The sequence below is a fragment of the Dipodomys ordii genome, unplaced genomic scaffold, assembly GCF_000151885.1.
Source record: "Dipodomys ordii isolate 6190 unplaced genomic scaffold, Dord_2.0 Scaffold96, whole genome shotgun sequence".
NCBI lineage: Eukaryota > Metazoa > Chordata > Mammalia > Rodentia > Heteromyidae > Dipodomys > Dipodomys ordii.
In genome coordinates this window covers 4,066,261-4,093,059 of record NW_012267312.1, presented here as the reverse complement: position 1 = coordinate 4,093,059, position 26,799 = coordinate 4,066,261, and the positions used below count along the sequence as shown (strand labels likewise).

The 26,799-nt window shown below is 33.3% G+C and overlaps 1 protein-coding gene across 1 annotated transcript in view; it reads right to left on the bottom strand.

Moving 5' to 3' along the window:
* Positions 1–26,799, bottom strand: part of LOC105993453 — a 147,459-nt gene that overhangs the window by 93,351 nt on the left and 27,309 nt on the right. Inside the window, 7 exon segments of the mRNA XM_013026725.1 lie at positions 3,464–3,482; positions 4,434–4,652; positions 9,866–10,097; positions 13,028–13,171; positions 15,207–15,307; positions 22,803–23,012; positions 25,731–25,926. Coding sequence (XP_012882179.1) covers positions 3,464–3,482; positions 4,434–4,652; positions 9,866–10,097; positions 13,028–13,171; positions 15,207–15,307; positions 22,803–23,012; positions 25,731–25,926 — 1,121 coding nt within the window.

The following is a 26,799-nucleotide window of genomic DNA, read 5'->3' as shown; positions in this document are numbered from 1 at the left end:
GGCTCAGTGGTAGAGTGCTTGCCTTGCATGCATGAGGCCCTGGGTTCAATTCCTCAGCACCACATAAGCAGAAAAAGCCAGAAGTGGTGCTGTGGCTCAGGTGGTAGAGTGCTAGCCTTGAGCTGAAAGTTGAGGGACAGCGCCCAGGCCCAGAGTTCAGGCCCCATGACCAGTAAGAAAAAAAACAAAAAACAAAAAAAAAACATACATTTCAACAAATTTCCTAGTCTATCTAATAAACTGAGGATATATCTGGCACACAATGACTTTCTGACATTTCTTATAAAAGCTAAATATTATTTTCTAATAGAAATTTATTAAAATACTCTAGTAAACATGGTATCATAAGTCATTTCAGTGTATTGCTACAGTAATGTACATCATATTGAAATAATTTTATGAAAGCACCTTAACATACAAAAGCCTTAGCCCATACTGCACCGAATTTAAAGTAACAATAATAATGACTTATAATGATGTACATTTTATCAACCAAATAAGTTTGGGAATTCTCATCCTCAGCTTTATAAATGTTGAACTTGGAGTTCAAAGCAGGTGAAATAAGTATGCAAGGTTATAGAAATACAAATGAGCTGGAATTGAAGCCTGAATCTAATTTGATTCTTTTATTCTAGTTCAGTGCACTGTTTCAGGATCACTTGGCTACTTTGAAATAGTACATTCTTAGATGAAATTTCATTAAATAAGTTCTAAAACAGACCTAAATAAAGAAGAATATGAAGTTATGCAAAGATAATATATAAAAACTTGGGGGTGGAGGGAAGGGAGAGTAGGAGAAAAATGAGGGAAGTGGTAACAAGTTTGACAAGAAATGTACTTATTACCTTACTTATGTAACTGTAACCCCTCTGTATATAACCTTGACAATAAAAAATACCTTAAAAAACATTAAATTAAATTTAGCCATAAGGAATTGTATGTTGTTTTATATAGATATATTTATTTTTGAGGAATGAGTAAATTACTTTAAACTAAGTGAAATAAAAATCAGAATAATTATAGTTTATATTTTTACAACGTCTTAGTTTTCAGCTACAATATAGGGTATTTGATGTTTATATTCTACTAGATTAAGTTTCTGAATATTCAAATAAGTGAAAATATTTTTTTCAAATAAAACTAATCATATCATATATGTGTAAAAGTCAAAAACAAGTGAAATTAAATAAAAGGATATTATTCACTGTGTTTGTTTTCCATAATGAAATTCTTTGGGCAAGCAGCTTGGCTTAAACAATACAATTTTATTTTCTAGCACATAGCTACCATCTCACTGTGTTTTTTTTTTCTTTTCTTTTCTCTTAAGTGGAGAAGGGAGGAGAAAGGGAAGCTGGAAGATGGAGAGGAAAAGAAAGGGGTGGAGAAGTAATCTCTTCATCTTCTTAAAAGGATTTATTATCTCCTTTAGCCTTAAAACCTCAATTACCTCCTGCAAGATCTTATCTCCAAGCCTGCAACTGGTGGCTCAAGCCTGTAATCCTAGCTACTTAGGAGGCAGAGATTTGTGGGTGGTGGTTCAAAGCCAGCCTGGGCAAGAAAGTCTATGAGAGCCTGATCTACAATAAACTACCGGAAGTGCTGTCGCTCAAGTGCTAACCTTGAGCACAAAGAGGCTCAGGGACAATGCCCAGGCCCTGACTTCAAGCCCCAACAAGGACAAAAAACAAAAACAAAAACGACAAAAAACTTCTCTCCTTAATTCCCAGAATTAAGGCCTTCAACATATGCATTTAGACAAAAGTACAATTAATGGCAAAAAGACAAGAAATATTATGCAGATTACTGCAAACACAACCTTATGAAATTTATTATCACATCTGATTATATGTTTACAATACAATCCCAGATGCTATTGTAGTGGTCTGAATGAGATCTTATTCACGAGTGAAAACCCAAACTCCCAGTAAGTCCTGATGTGGCTCTGTAGAGATGTGTCAAGTGAACAATAAGATTATTATAGTGGGCCCTAGTCCAGTTTGATGCTGTCTTTGAAGAAGAAGAAATCTGAACCCACTGAGAGGCACCAAGGACATTATACAGAGAGGATAAAAATCCTTGAAGATATAGTGAAAGCCATCTGCAAACCAAGGAATGTCGCCTCAGTTGAAGACCTTAGAATGCCAGCCTCTAAAAATGTGAGAAAATAAATTTCTGGCCTTTAAGCAACCCAGTCCATCTTAGAAAATGAATACAGGTATAATGAAATACAAATCTATTTACAGATTCACAATTTAATAAGGTTTTTATGTTTAAAATGCATAATATATAGTCTACCTTTTCTAATATGATCCTCTTTCATTGCTTACATTCTCTTGAAATGTAAGTCCTTTACTTGTACTACTTTTCGGTTAAATTTTTGTATTACAGTTTTTTCTCATAAAATTTATGTGACTATTCTGAGACCTAATTTCAAAGTTTTATTCCCTATGAGACACAAACTCAAAAGGCAAATATCTGTGAAGGAAAATAAATAATTGACCTTATTCTGTGCTATCAATAATCCTCAGTTTCAATGACAAGAGATAAATATCTCATGAAACTCACATGTTAGTGAAATTGAACAACTCAATTTTGATACAGAGGAATGGAAAATGATGTTTATACCATTTTGTATAATCAATGCAATGTTGTCCACTAACATTGAATGTAGAGAGCTAGGGATATGTCTTTGTTTCTTTCTTTGTGTCTTACAAGCCAAACAGTTTGGTGTAATTCTGATCTTTGTGATAAATGCTAAAAAAAAAAAATTCAGCTCCTCTTCCCCAACTTCTAATGTGAGGAGATATCTGGAAAGAGAAGATTCATTCTCAAGTAAATAAATCTTTAATGATAAGCTTCCGTATATGCATGATACCTTCTAAAACTGTGTTCTACTTTTATATATTTTTGGTTTGTTATTGTTTGATAAAAGAGGGTTGAAAATTGCATATGGCCTGTAGCATCTGAATTGTCCATGCATGAGACAAGGCTTATATCAGACAAGGATACCTATATATGCAGAGCATGACTTTTCTGGATCATTGATTTTTCTGTCAACGTTGTCTCTGTGATTGGAACCTACTTGTCAAGTGAACATATGCTGTTGATTCTAAGATGCAGACTTGGACTTTTCTCTAAGTCTCACCAAGGATCAAGATGTTCCCTATAACTGTTGCAATCAAATATTTTTCATTCATATGGAATATCTTTAGCATCCGATCATAGCAACCTTCATTGGCTACCTGGGTCATAATTCAAAGTTCTAGCTTGATCCCAAACCATAAAGAAATTAATGCAGTTTTGACTATATGGTAATAAGAACTCAGCAAATGAAAGAAATATTTTGCTTAATCTATGTCTAACTTTTAATAGTACCCCTGTTGGGGGTTCAAAAATCCTTATTTGTAACTTTTAAAACTGAATGCTAAATAATTTATTTTTGATTTAAGAGTCCTTAGCTTACTCTTTCATCTAACTTTTTGCTAAAACAGAGAATATCAAACAGAAAAAGCAAAAAAGAAAGTGCACTCATATAAAAATTGTAAGTAACTAATGCTACTTTAGTGAAGAAGGAAGATGAAGGGCAAATAAGAATAGAGCCTGTGAAGGTGGGAATTTCAGTAACAATACTGACATGCAGGACAAAGAAGCAATATAAATTCAGAAACCCTATGCTCTGACTTGTTTTTTTTGTATTGGTATTTGAACTCAGGATCTTGTGCTTGCTAGGGAGGCACTCTGCCATCTGAGCAACAATAACAATCCAATTCCTCAGACTTCAGTTAACATTGCTTACCCATTTCTTGGCCATTTGTCAATTCATCTATTAGAGTAATACAGAATTATGATCATAATTATTTTTACAATAGGTTATTATCAATCATGTGTGAAACATTTTACCTGGCATTATAGACTTTAACTATATAAACTAAAATTTCACAGATTCTACAATATATGATGATACTAACAGTAAACAGAGGATCAAAGTTAAGCAGATTCTTTCCCTTTTTTGTTAAGTTGATTTATGAAATTATGTGTCTTACATAAGAATTTTCAAAATAACATTATGGTTCAGGACTTAGGAAATTGTAATAAATGCAAATAGCCATCATAAAACTCTATGATAAGGGCCAGAAAATCATTTTAACAAGACCTCCTGGTGATTTAGATGTATGGTAAAGCGTGAAAATAACTTCCTTGAATTACAAAGATAAAATGTAAGTATAAAAACGATCATAAAATGCTTATTTTCTGTTACAAGAACATATTTTTCTATTGTGTGTATTATAGGGCATATAATAATAAATTGTTTAAAAATAAGACAAAAAATTTCAAAGATTATATTATACATCCATCCATCCACTAATCTATCCATCAATCCATCCATCTAATTGGGCATAATAATTACATGCTTAAATGAACACATTTCTTACGTTATGAAGCTCAGGAGTGAAGAGTGTTGCTTATGAAGCTGAATCACTCTTTCAGTATCATCCGATGGTAAAGATTGGCTTATATTAATTCCAGGTGGCATTCTTCCACTCAGGTGGTAGATCATATCATAAACAGTCTTATTATATTTAAAGAAATCATCCTGTTTGTTGTATTTCTTAGGGGTCTTCATTGAATAGCTTCGCATTTTTTGAACATCCCTATAGAAAAAAGGTTATAAATTGAAATATCTTGAAATGATATATTGTGAGAACGAATGCTCAATGTTCAATAACTAAATGAAATACTATTAAAACCAACTAAGCAAAATTTCTAAAAATTCCCCTCACTCTGTTAGGGTTGATTGTCCAAATTCAATTTTTAAATATGCCCAGAAAGATCTAATATCTCATTTAAACACATAGGGTTGAATTGTGAATAAACTAGTTTGAGAATAAAAAGGGTGTTTGACTTCTGTACTTGTTACTTACTAATTATGTGAGTGATCCAAGTTACTAAAACTCACTGAGCACAGAAAAAAAATAAAAAATAGGAAAAACACAAAGAGTTAGAAATATTTTCAAGTGGTCAAGTGCCTGTCTAGCAAGTATGAAGTTCCAGGTTCAAGCCCTAGTACTATAAAAAATGAATCACAAATGTTCACAAATACATGAATGCTTGATTTATTAGAACGGAAGCATTGTAGAATGAATAGGGAATATGAAGAATAATGTTCAGTTCACTAGACAAACCCCACAATAGTATCAAATCATTTGAATAAATACCATAAATGGTATTGAATCTCCTGCCACTAGAAACAAGGAATAATCAAATATATGTTGATCTTTATTTCATATCATGTTACAAAGAATAAATTTGGAAAGGATCAAATATTAGTCATAAGAGAAAAAACAGCAAAGCTCCTGGGGCGGGGGGACAAAGGAAATTTCTTCCTGCCTAAGAAAAAGACAAAGCTAATAATCTTTCATAAAGTAGAATACACTAGAGAGAATGCTTATAATGCACACAACTAGTAAACAACAGATGCAAAACACACAAAATTCCTGCAAATGAGGAATAAAGAGGATCCACATTTTTACAGTGGGAAATGTCATCAATATACTTGATGACAGTATATTCAAATAGGTCAGAGCAGGTGAAACCTCTCAGTAACAGCAAAATTTCAGTTCCAAGAACATCCACCTAATAGTCAATGCTGAAGGCTGACAATTTGTATTTCTTAGAATGAACAGAACAGGGAAGTGTATGTACTGCTTTTGTGAGACTGCTTTTGTGAGTGAGAATTAGAAGAAATCTTTTGAAAAATGGATTATAAATATCTCCTAAAGATGATCATATTTCTACCTTATGATATAGCAGTTTTATCTCATATGCCTTTCAGAAATATACATCAAAATATGTACTAAATATTTCAAAGCATAATTGTTCATAATAGAAAAGTCTTAGGACAGTACAACTATCTTTCTAGAGGAGACTGTAGTAAATGCATTCAATGGCCTAGAGTACTCCATTAAATGTAAACTACCTCTACATGTAAGTATGTGTATAAATCACATGAATATAATATTGATCAAAAGGTTCAGACACTTAGAAACACAAACTGTGATTCCTTATATGAAGCTTATGTGATGTTATAATTCATACAAACAGATATCTTCTTCAAAGAGAGAAAGGAAGTTAGCAATAGGGTAGGAAGAATTAGGCGATGCTATTTTTTTTCTCGTATGTCTTGATTTAAATGCTAGTTTCATAGTTGTATTTGTACCACAGGGGTAATACTGGCTTTAGGATATCTGACAAAAATTATCAAAAATGAAATCAAGCCTAAATTCAAGATAGTCGTTTTCTTTGTACAGGAGCTTTGGTAGCATAGCTAGGGTCATGATAGGCCTGTGATATATTGAGAATGTGATGCATACACTGGAAGGTTAGCAGGTTTCTATTCACATGTACTTTATTCATGATTTAAAACGTCCAGAAGAAATAGGCTGGGTCTTCAAAGTACCTCTAGCAAATAAAAATTAATAGAATTTCACAGCTCAGTCTTCTGATGGTTTCTAGAAGAAAAGGTAATATTGCTAATCATATCACTTAATTGCCCATTGAAAAACAAATTAAGATGTAAAAACTATGCAATCTTTTAAAATGTCTACCTGTATGCATATTCCGCCAACGCATATTCCACTTATAATATCTACATATTATAAGTAAGAGCTTGATAATTTCACCTTATTCTTTCTCTTTTATAATATTATGATATTAAATGAAAATTGATGTATGTTGAAGATAAAAAATGTACTCATGGCAAAAGTTCAATGTACTTATTATCCACCATTCTAGGTAGAGAAAAAATTACCACTTACCACTATCACAAAGCAAACCACAGTAAAATATGAAACTATTTTGAAAAGAAAAATTATAAAATGCTTTATTCTTCAAATAATGGTAAAAAGAATTCAGAACCTCAGCACTAATAAGTTATTACAATCACTTTCTTTTTAACACATAGTTTGAAGCTAAAAACAAATTTCTATTTTCTTGGTCCCTATTGACAGTATAAATGGGTGGAACATTTAGAAATGAAGATGACATTATTTTAAAATTAAATTTATCAATGAACTTGGTAGTAGCTCAAAGTGTTCACTCTTCTCCTCCCCCGCCCCCTCCGCCACTTTCACACTCAAATATGTTCACACAAAGGTAAACTTTAGAAAATAGAAAGTAAAAATCCTGAAGTAAATAAAACTTGGGTGAGGGAAAATCCTCCATAAGAAGTTAAAATATGATTAATGAAATAAAATCTGTACAGGCATGCAATGATAAATGTTAAGCTCTCAACTAACAAATAGAAGGACTAGTGACAAAGACTTATAAATTCAGAAATATAGCATGAGTTGTTTTACCTAATAATAGATGAGACATTCAGAAGGCACTAAAGAAAGACTAAAGGGATACTTTAGTCTTTTGAAGAGGAACCTAGATATTGAAGAGGAACCTAGATACAGAACAGGGAAGATAACTGTGGAGATGAAATAGTTCTGTATAGTGATTGGGGGTTGGATACACAAATCTACACAAAAGATGAAATGATGTATGCAAAATTCTAGTAAAGTCAAAGTCCTGATTTTGTTATTATACTATAGTCATGTAAGCTGTAACCTTTTGTGGCAGAGAGAATACATATCATCCATGTTGTTTTTGCAACTTCTTGTATATAAGTAAAAGCTTTCTTAAAAAGGTAAAAAAGCAATAAACAACATAATCCTTAGGAAATTTATGAATAATAATTAACATTTGCCAAGCATTTGCAACCTAAGCTTTGTTCTAATACAATTTAAAGGGATCTCTTACATGTTGCGATATTACAGCATCCCTATAGGGTAAGTATTATCATGTCCATTATGCTGAAGAGGAAATGGAAAAAATAGAAAGAATATATTTTATACTTTTTGGAAATCTCATAGTGAATGATCAATTATTTTACTGAAAATGTGACGTTTTATCAGATTTTGTGTACTTTAAGTAAACCAGAAGCCCTTTGGGAAAATAGCTTTAAAACACCTGGAAGCCTTCCTAAAGAGATTCCGTATTGGTGTGTTGCAGCTGCTGAGAGGTATGTGTTAGAGTGGAATACCAGAATAACGCCCATATGTATTATAATCACTCTTCTCAAATTAAGTGGTATTTCCAGCATAATAAGATGATTTTATAATCAGTTGCTTAGAGGTTGTATCTGGAGAAAATCTTCATTCTCAGAATTTAAAAGTGGAATATAATGTTAATGATGCTTTTCCTAAAAATTTCTCAAGCCGGGCGCTGGTGGCTCACGCCTGTAATCCTAACTACTCAGGAGGCTGAGATCTGAGGATCGCGGTTCAAAGCCAGCCCGGGCAGGAAAGACCGTGAGACTCCTATCTCCAATAAAACCACCAGAAAACCGGAAGTGGTGCTGTAGCTCAAGTGGTAGAGCGCTTGCCTTGAGCTGAAGAGCTGAGGGACAGCGCCCAGGCCCAGAGTTCAAGCCCCACCACCGACAAAAAAAAAAAAAATTTCTCAAGCAAAAATAGTATTATATTTTTCAATAGCTATTTCCATCTTGATATTTTGGAAAAGGCTTTAAAGATAATACCTAAAGGGCTGCAGTAATGCATACACACTACCACACTAAAGATTCATCAATAATAGAAAATTACTTAATTTGCTTTTAATTCTATCTTCATATCTTGCAACTCAACAAATGGTCTGCACCCTGTTGCTCTGGCTGCTATGAACTGGTTTTAATAGAGTATAATTACATAACATAACTACAAAGTGAAGTTCCATTTCTCTGCCTCTCTCCCTGCTTCATTACAATCCTACATTCCTTTCCTCCTTCAATCCCTCCCTTCCTTCCTTCCTTCATATGATACTTTCCAATTAAATGTTTTGGTATGATTGCCCTTACAGCAGTTTGTTTTCTCTTCCCGGAGTGCTACCCGGGATGGAGCCCTCAAGAGAAGATCACTCAATAAGAGCCCCATATACAACCAAAAAAGATTTTTGTCTCAGCAAATGTACCAATTATAACATAGAAAAGTAAATATGAAAAAGCAACAAAACTTGTTTTCAAGTTTCAATATTTTGAATAGCTTAATAAAAATATACCAAAAGTCTAATTTTAAAATGACCCATGACCTCAAAGAGTATTGAAGTAATCAAATGAACTGAAGAAGTCAATTCAAGGCTCATATGAGAAATTTAGTAAAACTCAAGAGATTCCGCAAAAAAAATAATCCCACAAAACACCTCATAGATATGGAAATCATGAAAATGCAGAGGTCAATAAGCCAAATAAAAAGCTCAATGAAAACATCACCAATAACGTACACCCGGAAAGTGAAAAAAAATCAGCGATTGAAACAATGTTGAAGAATTTTTATATTCAGAGAGCAATTAAGACAAAATGGCAAATAATCATGGCTACAATATCCAAGACCTCTAGAATACAATGAACAGACAAAATCTATTAAACTGTACTGTAAAGGGGCAAGCTGATACATAGAGCATACAACTTCTGGGTACATACTCAAAGCAATCAAAGTCAGCATACCATAGAGATACCTGCACATCCATGTATATTGTAGCATTACTAATAGCAGTCTCAGTCACAGAATCAACTTTGATGTTTGTTCATGTATTAATTTAATACATGCTAATAAAGTTAATTTTTATGAACTAAAATAAAATGGAAATATTTTATGTAAAAAGTGTGGGATAAAAGATTTATGTTTGTATTTTTACTCTTCTTAATAATCCCATCATACTTCTCAGTTCAAGTGCTTAATATTATGTTTCATGTAAAATTATGCCAATGAATTGATTATACTTTATAGCTTGGTGAAAAACACAGTTTAGAAAAGCACATAAATGTCACCTTCTAACAGTCTCTGGAATCTTTATCAAATGAGGTCCTCCTGGCCAGCCGAAGAGACTGAACCAATTTTGGGCTGCATGCACAATCTTCTGGAAAAATGCATGCGCCTTTGATCCTTCCTCAGGTAGAAAGAATTGTTCATTTTTCTCTTCGGCTGCCACTGATCTTTCATATGTTTTCCTCATTCGATCACCTACATTCGGTCTCATATGTTCATGTGTTATCTCCATACCTAGAATTCACATTTATGTATAAAAATAATTACTTAATGATAGAGAAAAGTAGTCTGAAAGCAATTGCTATTTATATTTATGGAAGTGAAGTACATTATATAAAGTATTCTATGATTTTGAAAGACTTCTGAATGGATTTCTTCAGGTTAAATAATGAAAACACTCTTATTTCAAATAGTCAAAATCCTTATTAAGATATTTCAGTAAAGAATTACATTATATTCTTGTCATAGTGGTAAGTAAAATATTTCCCCAAATATAGCATTTCAATTTTAATTACAAGTCTTTTCATAGAAAATGCCAGGAAAGTTTTTTTTAGCTATTTTTACTATACAAAATTTAAGCTTCATATTGAAGAATTATAGAAAAAAATATTCAAAATTGTGTCTAAACCAAATATTTTGTTATAACAGAGTATTTTGGGGTTATAAGGAGTCTCAAAATAGAAAATGGTTTTATATTTTTTCTAGAATATTTATGTACATAATAATGAAAATGTCCAGGCTTACTAAAAAGTCATATTATTTCAGTTGGCTTTCAATGAAATGGAATTTTTCAATATTACTCATATCTAGGGAGATGGGGTTTTATTATTATTAAGTAGTTGTACAAAGTGGTTACAATTCCATAAATCAAGTAGTAAGTACAATACTTCCTGGACAATGTCACTCCTTCCTTCACTTTCCCTTTTTCCCCCTCCTGTCTTTGCCCATAAGGTGCATAGTTCATTATTTACATAATATATATTGAATATCATGACTACATTTGTTCACCTTGCCTCCCTCCATTCCTGTGCTCCCATTTGCCCCCTCCTCCCCCAAAAAAGGACAAAAAAGGAAAAAAACCAACAAAAACAAAAACAAATAATACCACCAACAGTAACAACAACAACAAAAACATATTTCCATTTCCTAAAATTTGTTTTGGTGAGTACCATTTTAGACATTGAGAGCACTTATGCCTTTTGGTTCCTCCCCTAAGTGTATCCTCCTTTATTCTATTTGTTTGTAAATGCATAAGCTGTGAATAAGTTGTGAGTCCATTTTTGTTTTAGATTTAGCTTCTACATATGAGAGAAAACGTGCCCTTTTGTATCTCAGAGCTTGACTTATGTCGCTTAACATGATTTGTTCTAGGTCCATCCATTTCCCTGAAAATGACATAAAATTACTCTTTCTAATGGATGAGCAAAATACCATTGTGTATAGGCAGCACATTTTTCAATCCACTAATCTATTGTAGGGCATCTGGACTCTTTCTGTAACTTGGCTATTGTGAATAGTTCAGCAATGAAAATAGATGTGCAAATGTCTTTATCATATCCTGACTTGTAATGCTCTGAGTAGATGTCCAAGAATGCTATGGCTGGAACATAGAGAAGTTCTATGTTTAGTTTTTTCAGGAATCTCAAAGCTGTCATCCAAAGTGGTTATACTAGTTTGCATTTTCACCAACAGTACAATAAGGATCCCTTCTCTCCACTTCCCTGACAGCATTTGTTATCGTTCAAATTCTTGATGTGGTCAGTCTAATTGGGGTGAGATGGAATCTCAATTTTGTTTTGAGTTGCATTTTCTTTATGATCAGGGATGTTGAGTATTTCCTCATGTGAGTATATGACATTCTTCTCCTGAGATCTCTCTTAAGCTCCTTTGACCATTTATTGATCGGTTTATTAGTTTTTTGTGGGGTTAATTTCTTAAGCTCCTTGTATATTTTGGATATTAGGCCTTTGTCAGATATACTGCTGGTAAACCTCTTCTCCCTGTCTGCTAGACTTCTTTCTAGTTTAGTAACTATGACCTTTGCTGGGCAGGAAGTTTTTAGTTTGATGTAATCCCATTAGTCAACTCTCTCTCTTATTTGCAATACCCCTGGAACTCTTCAAAAAGCTAATATACATCTAGGACAATCTTACCAGACAAGCAGAAAATGTCAGAAGCTATGTACATATAACCATATAAGATGATGCTAAGTGAAATGAACCCTAAGATAGGGACACAAAGGTTTTATCTTTGTTGCTGTTGTTTTTAATGTACCATGTGATTTCGTTGTTTCTTTTATATGTTCTACCCCATGGTATAACCCATTTTCACTGTATTTGATTCTGGTGCTCTGCATCTTGTATATACATTTTTGGGGAGGGGAAGGGAAATCGCAAAATGCTGAAACAAGGATACAGGTTGGCCCATTATAACAATGAGATGTACAAGACATATGTTGAAAACAAACTTTACAACTTTGGGTGGGCGAGGTGGGGGAGGGAGAAGGGACGGTGGGAAGGGATGATAGGGGAAAAACTAAGGAGGGCGTAACAATGCTCCATAGGAAATGCCCTTATTACCTTACTCAAGTAACTGTAACATTATCTTTACAATAAAAATATATTAATAAAAGTTCCTGCCCATTCCTGCTAATATTCCTTCTAATGAGATGAATATTTGAACAGTGCACTGAAGATGATATTCATCTCAGATCTTTGCTCACTTCTTTCTCAGAGAAGTAGCCTTAGATTCATTTCTAGTTTTGTAGCTCTCAAACTGCACAGAGTGTACCAGGAATGTCAAATCAAATTGATAGGGGACCACACGTTAATTAACATTTTAGCTAAATATTACTGCAGTACTTATTCAATCACTATTTTTCCATTTTTGTACTAATTCACTTAAGAAATAGAACTATATAGTACATATTACAGTTTAGGAAAGAGTGTTGTGACCCTAAGACCTCTGTGATCCAAGAGAACTTTTGGTAGTGATCATTGCATTGAAGAGAACTACCAAAGCAGATAATACATTTAAGACTAAGATGAATTCATGTTAGTTTGTTTCATGAATTTCTTCCTTGAAAAAACACAAATTTTAGATTAAAATATGCAGATAACATCACAGACTCAATTTGAGAAATAATCTATACATTTGTCACATACCAACAAAAAGATTTCCCCTCGTTATTTCAGCCTCACTATATTTAGGAGCAATGGACGTCCTTATTGAACCCGAAGAGTATAGTTTATAGTCTCGGTAGGGAATCATAAAGCTGCTTCTTGCCCTTTGGTGACTTGCATCCTTTTCTAGAAATGACATATTGGGCCAAAGTAAAGCAATCAATCATTTGTGGAATTCATGATCCAATTAATTAACCTGTATTTTATAGTTATCTAAGATAAAGTGAAAATATAAGCATCCATTACATATCAAATATGCTAACAAATACGAAAACTATCATAATAGGTATAATGGTTCCCTAAATTGAATAAAATTTATTATCATATATAAAAATTATTGAAGAAAGAACAGTATTTATCTTTAGTATAAATAGATGTGTTTAAGACATTTTACCAAACAACTGAAATTATTTATATATAGTCTTCAAAAGGGGATATTTGATAAAGGTTACTAAGAAAAGTATTCCTAGTTGACTTTCTGAAATACCAACAAGTAGGAGCAGTGGCTTACATCTGCAATCTCAGCTACCCAGGAGGCAAAAATAGGAAGATCGTGGGCCTAGGCTGAATTTCACTCATGATCTCCTACCTCAGAGTCTTAAGAAGCTAGGATTATAGGAATATGCCAGCATGCTTGCTACATAGCCATCTTTAAAATATTTTTGATGCTCAAAATATACTACACAAAATGTAATCCATTTGTGAAAATGTTTATTAGTTTCTTAATGGTTCATAATTTAGAAATATATAATATCATAATTTAGAAATATATAATATTGAATGAATACATATTTTTATCCTCCAAACACTGGTGAAGCATGAACATAAGGAAAATAAGATAAACAATTTCATTCTCCCCCAGGCTTTTTAGATGTAAATATCTGGAAAGGGATATAGATAATAAGCATGATAATTCAAAAATTGGGAAGGACCATGGCCAGAATTGCACAGAACTACAATTGCACAACGGAAATACAAATCTCTTACATCTTCTTCTGTGTGCAGATATGAAGGATCCTATATGAAAAAATGTTCTAATCACAAGAAAGATCATCAGCAAAATGTACATCTCATAAGAACTCACAGATACTTACTGTGGTAAACACAGAGAGATAGATTTCCAGAAATGAGAATAAAGCCTTTGGCCATGTCCATGACATTGGGTCTTACTGGATTCATCTTATTTTCTACCATATTCTGTGCTAAGTTTTTGAGTTGTTTTTTTTGTTTGTTTGCAGAAAGACTTCCTATATGGCATTGGTTGACCTCAAACTTATGATTCTTCTGACTCAGCTTCCTGAGTGCTGGAATTGCAACGATGTGCTACCATGCATTTTATATATGAAAATGACCAGATACAACTTTCAGTTTATAAGTATCCCTGTGGCCAGAGTGTGAAGGATAGCTTTTTGAAGAGAGAAAGGAGAGTATTCAATATTTTATATACATCTATAGGGATGTATATAAGGGGAGTTAATTTGGCCCATGCTGGTGCAGGAGAAGTACCTCAGAAACAAGAAGGCAGTTAAACACTGAGTGGATTTGTGTTGGACATATAGAACATAAATTATAATTGAAGCCATAGAAGGGACAATGGACAAGAGGTCAGACCTCCAATAAATGGAAAGATTAAAAAGAACATATTGAAGGGAAAAATTATGAAAGATGCTAAGAAGCATTCAAGAGTGGTTTGAGGAGCCCAAGAAAACTATGGTGTGTGGAAGCCTACAGAGAGTTATCAAACTCTAAACAAATGATATCTCTTCTATGAAGTCATTGTAAAATACCAGGATCAGCAATAATCTGTACACCAGCCTATATACTCGACACCTCATTTGACTTCTATGTAGAGTTCTTTATTTTTTCTGTAATAATTTATTTTTGTGTAAATTCAAGTTAATTGCCAACTTTTGAGATTAGGAGACTTTGATAAGCATAACTTCTGTCAATGACTGATGTTAGAGAAAAAGCTATTAAACTGGTTGGTTGATTGAGTGAGTGAGTGATTGAGCTAGGAGACAATCCCAGGGTGTTCCACATGTTAGCTGAATTCGCTATCACTAAGCTGTATCTACTGATGTTAATTTTTAATTCACTTTATATTTATACATTGGCCTTATAAGAAGAACCTACACAATGATAGTAAAAGAAAGTGACTTACCATCTTTTAAAATAACTTGCTGCTTATCGATATGAGCAGCCAGATAGGGATAGATAGTTAGAATGCAATTTTCAGCTGTTGCAGCGACTGGAAGTGAAAACCTAAAGTAAAAGTATTGTATTTCAATATAAAAATTTTCAGATTCAGCAAATACAAAAAGTATTTCTAAGTTTCTAAGATACCTTTGATGATGGAAACACATTTATTTTCTCTCTACCTATTTAAATACATACTATAAATGTAATTATCAAGTGTGTTCCAGAACATAGATCATAAAAGCAAGTTAAAAAACGAAAAAAACAGATTGAGCTGGGCGCCGGTGACTCATGCCTGTAATCCCAGCTACTCAGGAGGCTGAGATCTGAAGATCAAGGTTCAAAGCCAGCCTGGACAGGAAAGTCCATGAGACTCCAATTAACCACCAGAAAACCGGAAGTGGTGCCGTGGCTCAAGTGGTAGAGTGCTCTCCTTGGGCTGAAGAGCTGAGAGAGACAGCACCTAGGCCCAGAGTTCAAGCCTCACAATGGTTTAAAAAAAAAAAAATCAAGGAATTGTTAAAGGTGAAGTGACCTCAATTAATTTACTTGCATCAATAATCTTTGAGATTATTTATTTTATCTAAAAACACTATCATCACTGCCGTCATGAAAATGAAATTGTTAGCTTTTGTCTCAATAATTATAATTACAGAAAAGAAAGAAATAAAGGAAATAAAAGACAATTCTAGTGTAGATGTATCACCTTTATGCAGTTTTCACTGAGATATTGTGTGCTGCTTCTGTGTTCCTTGGGGACATTTCTTTAATACATCAAAAATCAATTAATATATTAAGAAACAATTGCTTTGTTTAAAAGCTAGTTTATTAACAATGCTATCAAAGAAAACTACCGCATAAGCAACCAATGAAGCATTACCACTTGGAATATTTATAAGATGATGGGAAATTAAGGGAGAATGATTGAAGTAGAATATACTGTGCTTTTTTGTCTTATAAAATTAGTTTACTAAAGAGTATGACATTTGATTTTTTGGAGGTCCTAGGACTTGAACTCAAGGGGTAGGTGCTGTCCCTGAGCGTCTTTGTAGTCAAGGCTAGCACCTCTACCACTTGAATCACAGACCTACTTCCAGCTTTTGCTGAGTAGTTTATTGGAGATGAGTCTCACAAACTTTTCTGCCCTGGCTGGCTTTGAACTGTCATCCTCCTCAGATCTCAGACTTCTGAGTAGCTAGGATTACAGGCATGAGCCACTGGGTCCAGCTTAACATTTGATTTTAGATGTTACTCAGAATAAAGAATAGCCAACATGTGCAAAAATTTAAAAAAGAATAAACAACACATATATAATTCATTTAAATACATTCTTTTAAGTAGTATATTATACAGAAATTCTACAAGGCATACAATATAGGAATATAGATCATTAATTTATTGATTTCATTAACTTCATTTCTAACATTATTAAAATATATTAGAATATAAAATGGTCCTTCAGCTGATAATACTGATACTAGTTAGCAAACATTTCTAGGACAATAGAGAAGCTTATAATACCCCATTGGGGAATAATGGCAATATTTATAGATTTTCTACATCATGGCATACATATAGGAATCATTAGTGGGAGAATATTTATCCTAAAAGTACTCATTATATTAACAGTGAAGTTCAAAGGTTTTCTGAGATCACACATTTAAATTCTGTTCTGGGATTTAAATAACATTCATAACATAGTTAACAGGTACCCATCATCAGAATTTGCACACACAGGCAAGATAGACATTCTGGTAAGAATAGCTGAAGATGTAATTTAGATATTGATGAAAGTGACATAGACTTTTACTGTTTGTGACAAAATCCACCATTATCGATGATATTGAGGTGGCTAAAAAAGGTTTTAATTTCTTTTTATAGCAACATTTTAAAATGTAACTTGTGGACTGTAAAATTCATCCTATAAGTTGTTTTAGGAACATTCACACAATTGCACAACAATTACCACTGTCTAATTTTAGCATATTTACATCCCCCTTAAATCAAATTCTTTACCAATTAGAAGACACTTTCCATTTACCCCTCTCCTTAGGCACTGGAATGTACTAATCTGATTCCATCTCTGTGAAATTGTCTATTCCTAAATATTCCTTTGGGCATAAGAAATTTGTGGAAAAATGTTTAAAACTATATTTCCATCTCTTTCCAGAATAACCTTCCATTTTTTCATGAAATGGCATGATGATCATGATCACATATATAATTCATTACAAAAGGTAGGTGAAAATCTCATCATTCATCTCTCTGGTCATTAGTAGTTGAATAATTAGTACATTAAATACATGTCTTTAACTACTTCTCTATCATTACTGAAAATAAGAAACTCTTATGCTTGTATCTAGTTTGAATATTCCTATAACAATGTTATCTCCTGCCAAATATTTATGTTTCAACCCTTAATCCCTCTTGATGGCATTTTTTTCATGTGTTCTATAAATTTTACTATGCATCAAGGTTACACAGGAAGGTTTGAAAAATATAGATGCTGATTTCTTAGATGTGAAATGAGAGCTGAAATGCTACTTTTTAAACAAATCTGTCTCCAGACTATCAAGTTCCATATAAATCCGAACTTGTTAGATGTGTATGTTTGCACGTTCCACTCTAGCCTTAACCAACTGTGACCACTGAGAGTAGAGCTCAGACTGTTTTATTGAGCCCCCAAAGTTAGTCATATATAGTCTTTCAAGGATTTAAACTCACCATGCCCAGGTCAACTACCAGATAAACTATCTCAGATCCCAGTGATAAGAAGGCATCTACAAACTAAAACCTTCCAAGTGTTTTGATGCCCAGTCAATGTTGAAAATCACTGCATGAGAATGAGGAAAATGCCAATATCTAATCAGTAACCAAAGTTTACTTAGCAGATGTAATTTCTGTTTATGTCCATTATATTACATTTTAATTTTCAATTACCAATATCAGTTCTCTTATAGAATAGCTGATGTTCTTTCACTCTAAAGTTACTCAATGTTATTCAGTCTAAATCTAGGTACTAAAACCAAGTAAAGATATAGTTAATTTTGAAAATAATAGAAAAAATGTGGGATTAAAATGTATGAAGACTCAGAGTTCTAACATATTTCAACCTTAATTGTGAAATTTCAAATTATGTTTGTTATTTGCTTAATGAGAAACTGCTAACCCATGTTAACTCCTTGTTTATTCAGATCATGTATATGCAACTTATTCTAAGAAACATCTTAAGTTGGATGTTAAAGCAAAATGTGATTTGGTATTAAAATTCCTGTGAAATTAAACAACAAAGCTACAACTTTTATTCTTGTTCAGGTTTATCTAAAGTACCAGGCAGGCTGTATCTTATAAAATAAGAGCAAATAGCCCTATTTCATTATAATTACAAGATTCTACTAGATGTAATGTTTTCTCTCAGCTTGGAGTAGAAACTGTGGTTCAAAATAAGGAATTTCAATATTCTGGCACAGCTCAAACTTTCTGATCTCTGTGTGAATTCTTTTAACAGAGACATTTAAACATAAGAAGAAACATCAATTCTAAAATTCAATGTAAATAATTTTGACATTATCCAAAGCAATTTTCACCCCCACAACAAGTGAATTCCAATCCCTGCCACTGTTCCCTTCCCATTACAAACTCCGTCTCTATGAAAAACAACCATTTGCCCAAGAAATACTTGATACCTCTTTTAATTGTAGAATGCCTATATCTTTATACTATCTATTGTGATCATTTTGGAAAGCTAGAATACCAATCTAAACTTAAGGTAAATTCTAAAATATGATTCAGTTACGGCGACATGCCAGAGATTATTCTAAGCCTTTTATGAACATTTTCTCATCTAATTCTACAATGACCATCTGCTCAAATATCACATCCTCTGAAATTCTTTATCTGTCTAACACATGGAAGTATTTAATTTATTTCCTAGTAAGATTATACATTATATAACTTGTTAATTTCTTTCTCAACGATAGCGGTAATTCCATAAGGACACAAGCTTTGGGGTTACATCAATATCAAAAGAAAATCAGGCATACAGTTATTGTTCAGTAAAGACTAAATGGCTTAAATGGATGAGAAAAATATCTACCTGACAGTAAAGAAGCTGTTACATGATTAAAGGGAAAAAGCTCGACTGGAAGAACTGATTTTTGTTTTGCTTTGTTTGTTTTTGTGAGGGTTTTCTGTGTAGGAGAAAACTAGCTGACCTTGTCATTTTTCAAAGGTGATGACTTTTATATTCTATTATGATTTAGCGTCAAATCCTCTGCACTATGCATTTATTACATCACTTTACTAAAGCTTTCTCTTATATTCCTCGTTCTTTCCTCATCCCTCTTATGGAAAGCTTGATGACATCATATCAGCTATTCCAAACCCTAAGGACTTACCCAGCTGTCTTTCCGATCTTACTTCCTTTTCACATCTTTTTACCACATCCAATGCTCGTAAAGAAATCTCTCTTTATCACCACATGTCAACTACTCCCTGTTTGCTACTGTTATTGACAGTCCTCCTGATCTTACTCTACTGTCTTCCTTTTCCCTATGGTTTCTATAACTTATGTTAGAAAATTTGCCTCTTAGGATTTACTGTTTGTCATCTGTTTCCCCCAATAGACTCTCAGTTATATAAGCAGTGATCATATTTTGACTTCTGATATAATCACTAGTGCTTAGAACAATGTAGAGCACATGGTATGTATTCAGGATATATTTGATGAATTGATGCTTAAAAATTTATCCAGGATAACAAATTGCTAACTGAGAATAGTATTAGAAAGATTTAGATAACTGAGTAGGAAATGTGACTATGGGTTGGGCTGAATTGAGTACTAGTATGTGCTTATTATCCAGCTGCAATTTAAATATTTATTAATATATCCAAAGCAACTGTAATATCAGGCATAATTTCAAAAACTATACCCTATCCTTGTTTTATAATGATGACTTAGATTTTAAAGAGACATTGGGAATAACCAATAGTCATTAGAAACTTCAATTATTTTTCCAACAATCAATTAATATCTTCTCTTTAATATTTCTTAGAAAGGTTCCAACAAATATTACTTATTTGTGGGAATTTCTCATGCCCTATTCAAATGTATATTTCTCAATCCATTCCCCTAATTCCGCCATATTATTTGTTTAAGATTCATGGCTATAAATAGCTTTAAGGTAAATATCCTTAAAGTAAATTTCACAGCAAATAAAATCCAAACACAAAATTTTCAAACCCAGGAAAAAAATAAAAGAAACATATTTCAGATACTCATAAGTAAAATAACTCTGACGAATAAAGAACTCATATATACATTTTTCTTTCTCTTGTTCTTCCTCCCTCTTCCCTCATCCCAATATGTGACTTCATATGCCAAAAGTAAAAATCAACCAGATTGAAAAATAGGAGTTGATGAGGAAATAGGAAAATAATAATATAAACTAGAATGGGAGCTTATTTGTAAAGCAGCAGTGAGAGTTATTTCATCATTTGGCTCATGCAAAAACCATTTCTAATAGAACTTAAATTATTTTATACAAACTCTACCAAAATATATGCTTTGTTCTAGTAGAATGTGTCTGAATTTTGTAGAAAAAATTAAACATCTAACTTTATATTTTAAATAATGTTTAAATTAGGTTTTTATTTTGAAATTTCATTGATGTATAATATACAATTTCAATGAAGCTCTTTAACAGCTGCATTAATATTGAATATCAATGCAATACATTTCTTAACTTAAAAGATGTTGCTGTTGTCTACAAATATTAATTTGAAATATTTGACTTAATATATTTATAAGTATCAATATATTATAAATTTACTATAAAAATATCCTATAGTTGCTGGTAATGCAACCTTTTGCAATAAATTCATATGCATTCAATTGATTTAAGGTAGAAAATTCATGCATTTTTGTCTCATTAATATATCAATTAAAATGAATGATATTCCTGTTTATAGAGTTGATTCTAATTACTATAAATCAAACATTGAATTTTCATTTGCCTACTGTATATAAGTGAGAAAGAAATAATAGAGAGGACAAAAAGGAAAAAGAACAGACTGCTTTTATTCTTTGAAAAGTTCATGTATGGTACATGATAGTACTAATATTAAAAAGTATGCATATCATAAAAATTGTGTTAAGATTCTACTCTTGCCCTTCTGCATCATCTCATACCTCTGTTTATCAGTATGCATCAAATCAAATTGTAATTAATTTGAGTGCCTGTGGCTTATATAAGCCTATAATCCTAGCAATTCAAGCGACTGAGATTTGAGGAGAAAAGTTCAATATCAGCCTGTGCTGAAAAGTGTATATGACTCCTTTATCAAAAAAAATTTTTTTTTTGGATCCGGTCGTGGGGCCTGAACTCTGGGCCTGGGCGCTGTCCCTCAGCTCTTCAGCTCAAGGCCAGCACTCTACCAATTGAGCCACAGTGCCACTTCCAGCTTTTTTTCTTTTGCTTATGTGGTGCTGGGGAATCGAACCCAGGGCCTCGTGCATGCAAGGCAAGCACTCTACCACTGAGCCACCTTCCCAGCTCCCTTCTTTATCAAATTAACCAACAAAAAGTCAGAAGTCAGCCAGATGCCAGTGGCTCACGACTGTAATCCTACCTACTCAAGAGGCTGAGATCTGAGTATTGCGGTTCGAAGCCAGCTTGAGCAGGAAAGTCCATGAGACCCATCTCCAATAAACTACTCAGAAAGAGCCAGAAGTGTTCTCTGACTCAAGTGATAGAGTACTATCCTTGAGCACAAAGAGGCTAGGGACAGCACCCAGGCCTGAGTTTAAGCTCCAGAACCATGCTGGGGGCATGAGGGTAGCGGGAAGGGGACATGCCAGAAGCCAAGGTATGCTTCAAGTGAAAGAACACCAGCCTTAGGAGAAAAAGCAAGCAAGAGCACGAGGCCCTGAGATCAAGCCACAGTACCAGCGCATGTGTGCACACATACACCCTCTTCCCCGCCCACACACACCAGAACAAGAAGCCGCTTGAACCTTCATACTTCATGCTCTATTTTAATGCTTGATACCCTTGCCCATATCATTCAAGTTTACAGACCAAAAAACTGATTATCTCAGAAATTAACCTAACAAACCCATGACAGAATAATTCCTGTAAACCATTATTTTGCTGTTTCTCTTGAGAGCGAATTTGTATTTTTTTTTGTCAGTCATGGGGCTTGAACTCTGGGCCTGGGTGCTGTCCCTTAGCTCTTCAGTTTAAGGCAATCACTCTACCGCTTGAGCCACAGCGGCTCTTCCGGTTTTTGGTGGTTTATTGGAGACAAGAATCTCACGGACTTTCCTGCCTGGGCTGGTTTTGAACCGTGATCCTCAGATCTAAGCCTCCTGAATAGCTAGGATTACAGGCGTCAGCCACCAGTGCCCGGCCAAATTTGTACTTTGAACATTAAAATAAACCTTTATGTCCAAATTCATGATAGAAGACTCTTCTCCTTTTAACTTTTTGCACTGGTATAAAATATATAGCTATTATTTTTCATTGTCAAATACAAGAGAATCTACACTTAAATATCTTACCAGTTATTTCTCTCATCAGAAAATACAAGATGAGTGAAAAATGACACAGCTTTAGACGATTTGAAACTGAGGTGGCAAGGTATTTTCCCATTAATTCCAGTATCAGACCCCGTGATGGTACTGCCTTTTGGAAATGTCACAGAAAATGGTTGAATTTCATCATCATCAAGAAGCTTGGCTGTAGGAACCTGGAAATGTACTGTTGAATTTCTATTTAAAATGAAAAAAAAATGTTAGCCCAAAATACCAGCAAGAAATTGAAATTAGATGAATCATCTAAAAAAGTCAGAACAATAAATATTTGCAGTAATGTCTTAATCATAAATTTTTGGTAACATGTTAATTTAACTATGTCAAGAAGCAGTTGAGACGATCTAATCTTTCTTTTGTTCTGTAAGAGTCAAAAAGAAAAATAAAAGCTGGGTTTTGGTGGTGATTGCTTGTAATTGCTTGTGGATTGCAGTTCGAAGCCAGCCAGGGGGAAAAGGTCTGAGACTCTTACCTCCAATTAACCACCTGAAAACTGGAAATGGAGCTGTGGCTCAAAGTGGTAGAGTGCTAGCCTTGAGAACAACAACAACAAAAAGCTCAGTGGCAGTTCCAAGATCTCAGTTCAAGACCCATGGCTGATGAGGGGGGATAAAAATATGATTAAACACACTTAAAAAAATCATAGTACTGGGCTTTGAATCCAAGACCTTGTGCTTGGTAGGTAAGTCCTCTAATACTTGAGCCATGCCCCAATCACTTACAACGTGTTTTTAATTATAGCCATAGTATTCTGAAATATTCTGACAAGAATTTATCAAAAACTCATGACTTTAATATCTACAAATTTAGTGTTTGTATACTAAATATTAATAGATGCACATATATTTAGAATTGTAATGGTTTAGATATTAAGTATTTGGATGTTTAAACAATAAATAATTTTACATAATTCTCAAATATCCAATTAATATCCACATTTCATGCTATTCAAAAGCATTCATTAGAGAAAAGATATCTTCTTTAACAAATGGTTGTAGGAAAATTGGATATCTACATGCAGAAGACTGAAACTAGACACCTTTCTCTGATCCTGTACTACTGTCAAGAATCTTAATGTAAGATCTGAAACTACTACAGTAAAGAATAGGGAAAACTTCTAGAACATATTGGCATACACAATAGCCTATGAATAGAACTACAATGTCTCTGAAATAAGGATTGATTGACATATGGGATTGTATTAAACTAAAATGCTTATCCACAGCAATGGAAACAGTTACTAGAATGTAGAGATAGCATACAGAAAGCAAGAAAATATTGGTTATATATACATCTGACAAGGGATTAAAAACTAGAATATATAAGGAGCTCAAAAAGCTAAACTCCAAAGAACAAATTACCCACTTAACAAATAAGTAAACGAATGTACGACTCTCAAAAGAAGTCCTAATGGCCAATAAACACATGAAGAAATGATCAGCATTTCTAGCCATAAAAGAAATGCAAATCAGAATGACATTTTGATTTGCTCTCATCCCAATCAGAACAGCAGTCATTAAAAACACAATAAATGTTGGTTAAGAGTGAGAAGAAAGAAGCAACTCTTATACACAATTGGTGAGAATGTAATTAGTGCAGCTACTATAGAATGTAGTATGAAGATTCCTCAAATGCTAAAAATAAAATTGCCATACAACATGACAGTACAACTGTTGGGCATATATCTGAAGGAATTTAAGTCAGGATATAATAAAGACATTTGCACATTCATGTTTATTACAGCACTACTTACAATAACCAAGCTATGGAATCAGCTTCGGTACCCTTCACTGATGAATGGATAAAGAAAATGTGGTATATAAACCAAAAGAGGATTATTCATTCATAAAGAATTTTCAACATATTATGACATTTTCAGGTAAATGGATAGGACTGGAGTTCATTTTAAATGAAGTTAAGCCAAGTCCTAAAGGACAAAGATTGCAAATGTTCTCTCATATGCATGCTCTAGACCTAAAATACATATAGATATACACATATCTATCTAGCCATCTGTCTGTCTGTCTGTCTATCTATATGACTGTAATTAAGGAACTATCTAAGTGGTGGGAAACAAAGGAAAAGAGAATAGTGGGATAAACAAAACCAAAATCCATTGTTTTTATGTGTGGAGATGGTACAGGCAACCTAATGTAAATTGCTGAACAATAGGGGTTAAGGGAAACAAGGAATGGACAGAGTAACAGAAAGGGGTAATATAGTCATTGTGTAATATTGTGCATATGTGACATAGTGTGGTGAATCACCCTTGTACACTGAAAATTTGACAAAATAGTTTTACCTGTCCTACCATGTTTAATTTCCATTCATAAATCTTTTCTTGTGAGATAAGTATTCTTTTAATGAACATTTCTATTAATTTATCCTGTTGTCAGCCACTTGTTTTCAGATTAAGTCTTTCTATGCAACCCCAAACTTAGGATCTTCCTGAGTAATTAGGATTACAGGCATGCAACACTATTCTCAAGTACAAATATGTTTCAAATTTATAACAATCAATTTTATTGTTACCAATTTATGAAATCCACCCTTCTAGCAGTTTAAAGTATTTTGTGTTTTTCTATTTTGTAATTTGCTCAAAAATTGGAAGATAAATTTTCATGTTGTATGAAATATCAAATGTATGTTTTAAGACCAATATGTGGTAATGTGACTTAAATTTAATGCTTGCTTATTATTCCACAGAGACACACAAGAAAACACATTATGATACAACTGAAATAGTTTTTTGTTACTTCAAACCCTTAATGTACCATTAAATATATGAATAGCTCTTCCTAACTATAGAAACAAATCAAAATTTACATATAACTCTCATATACACTCACACCAAGAAAATTGTGCATATGATAGACTAAAATCAAATGAAGTATTTACCTAAAATAGTTTTGAGGTAAAATGTTGATATCTATTCCACTTGGTACATCCAATGGAACAGGAGTAAAAAATATAAATGGTGGTTCAAAACATAGCTTAGGTGATTTTATCTCTCCATGCAGACATATTAAACGATAGTAAAACAAGCAATCATTTAAACACATAGGAATGTCGGCTCTGTATAATCCAGGCTTCTCTAATAAGAAAAAGTGTGTTAGATTGGTTAGCACACAAAAATATATAGTCTTAACATTGATAAATATTCAAATGTTTTATAATGTTTCTAACTCAATATAGCAGAATGATTGAACCAGAAAGAAGATTGAATCGACTTAAGAATTTAAGACACTGTTTTTGATTTTAGTACCCTGTGTCTTGTATATACAAGGGAAGGGGAAAACAAAATGATGAGACAAAGGACAAAGAGTGAACCAATGCAACAGCAATACTCACAAGACACTATGTTAGAAATGAACTTTACAACTTGGAGGGGTGGGGAGAATCAGGGAAAGAAAAAGTAGAAGAAAAACAATGAGGGGGTTAACAATGTTTGACAAGAAATGTATTCATTACCTTATGTATGTAACTATAACCCTCTGTACATCGCCTTTACAATAAAATTAAAGAATTTAAATGAAAGAATTTAAGACCCAAAAAAGTATTTTTGAAAGAGCACCCAGCAAAGTGTATTTTATTACAAGTGGAGTAACTTTTGTGAAAGACTTTCACTAGTTGTGTGAAATAAATATCCTTGAGGAAGCAGGACTTCTTTTTTTGGAGTTGATTTATTTATTTTTTATTGTGAAAATACTGTACAGAGGGGATACAGTTACATGAGCAAGATAATGAGTATATTTCTTATCAAGCATTGTAGCCTCCTCCTTTGTTTCCTCTTCTCATCCCTTCCCATCCTCCCCCGCCCCCCACCCAATCCACCCTGCTCCCCCCCCCACCAAACTTGTAAAGTTCGTTTTCAACATAACGACTTGTACATCTCATTGTTGCAATGGGTCCACCTGTATCACTATTTAAACGATTTGTTTTTCCCCTTCCCCTCCACAAATTATAC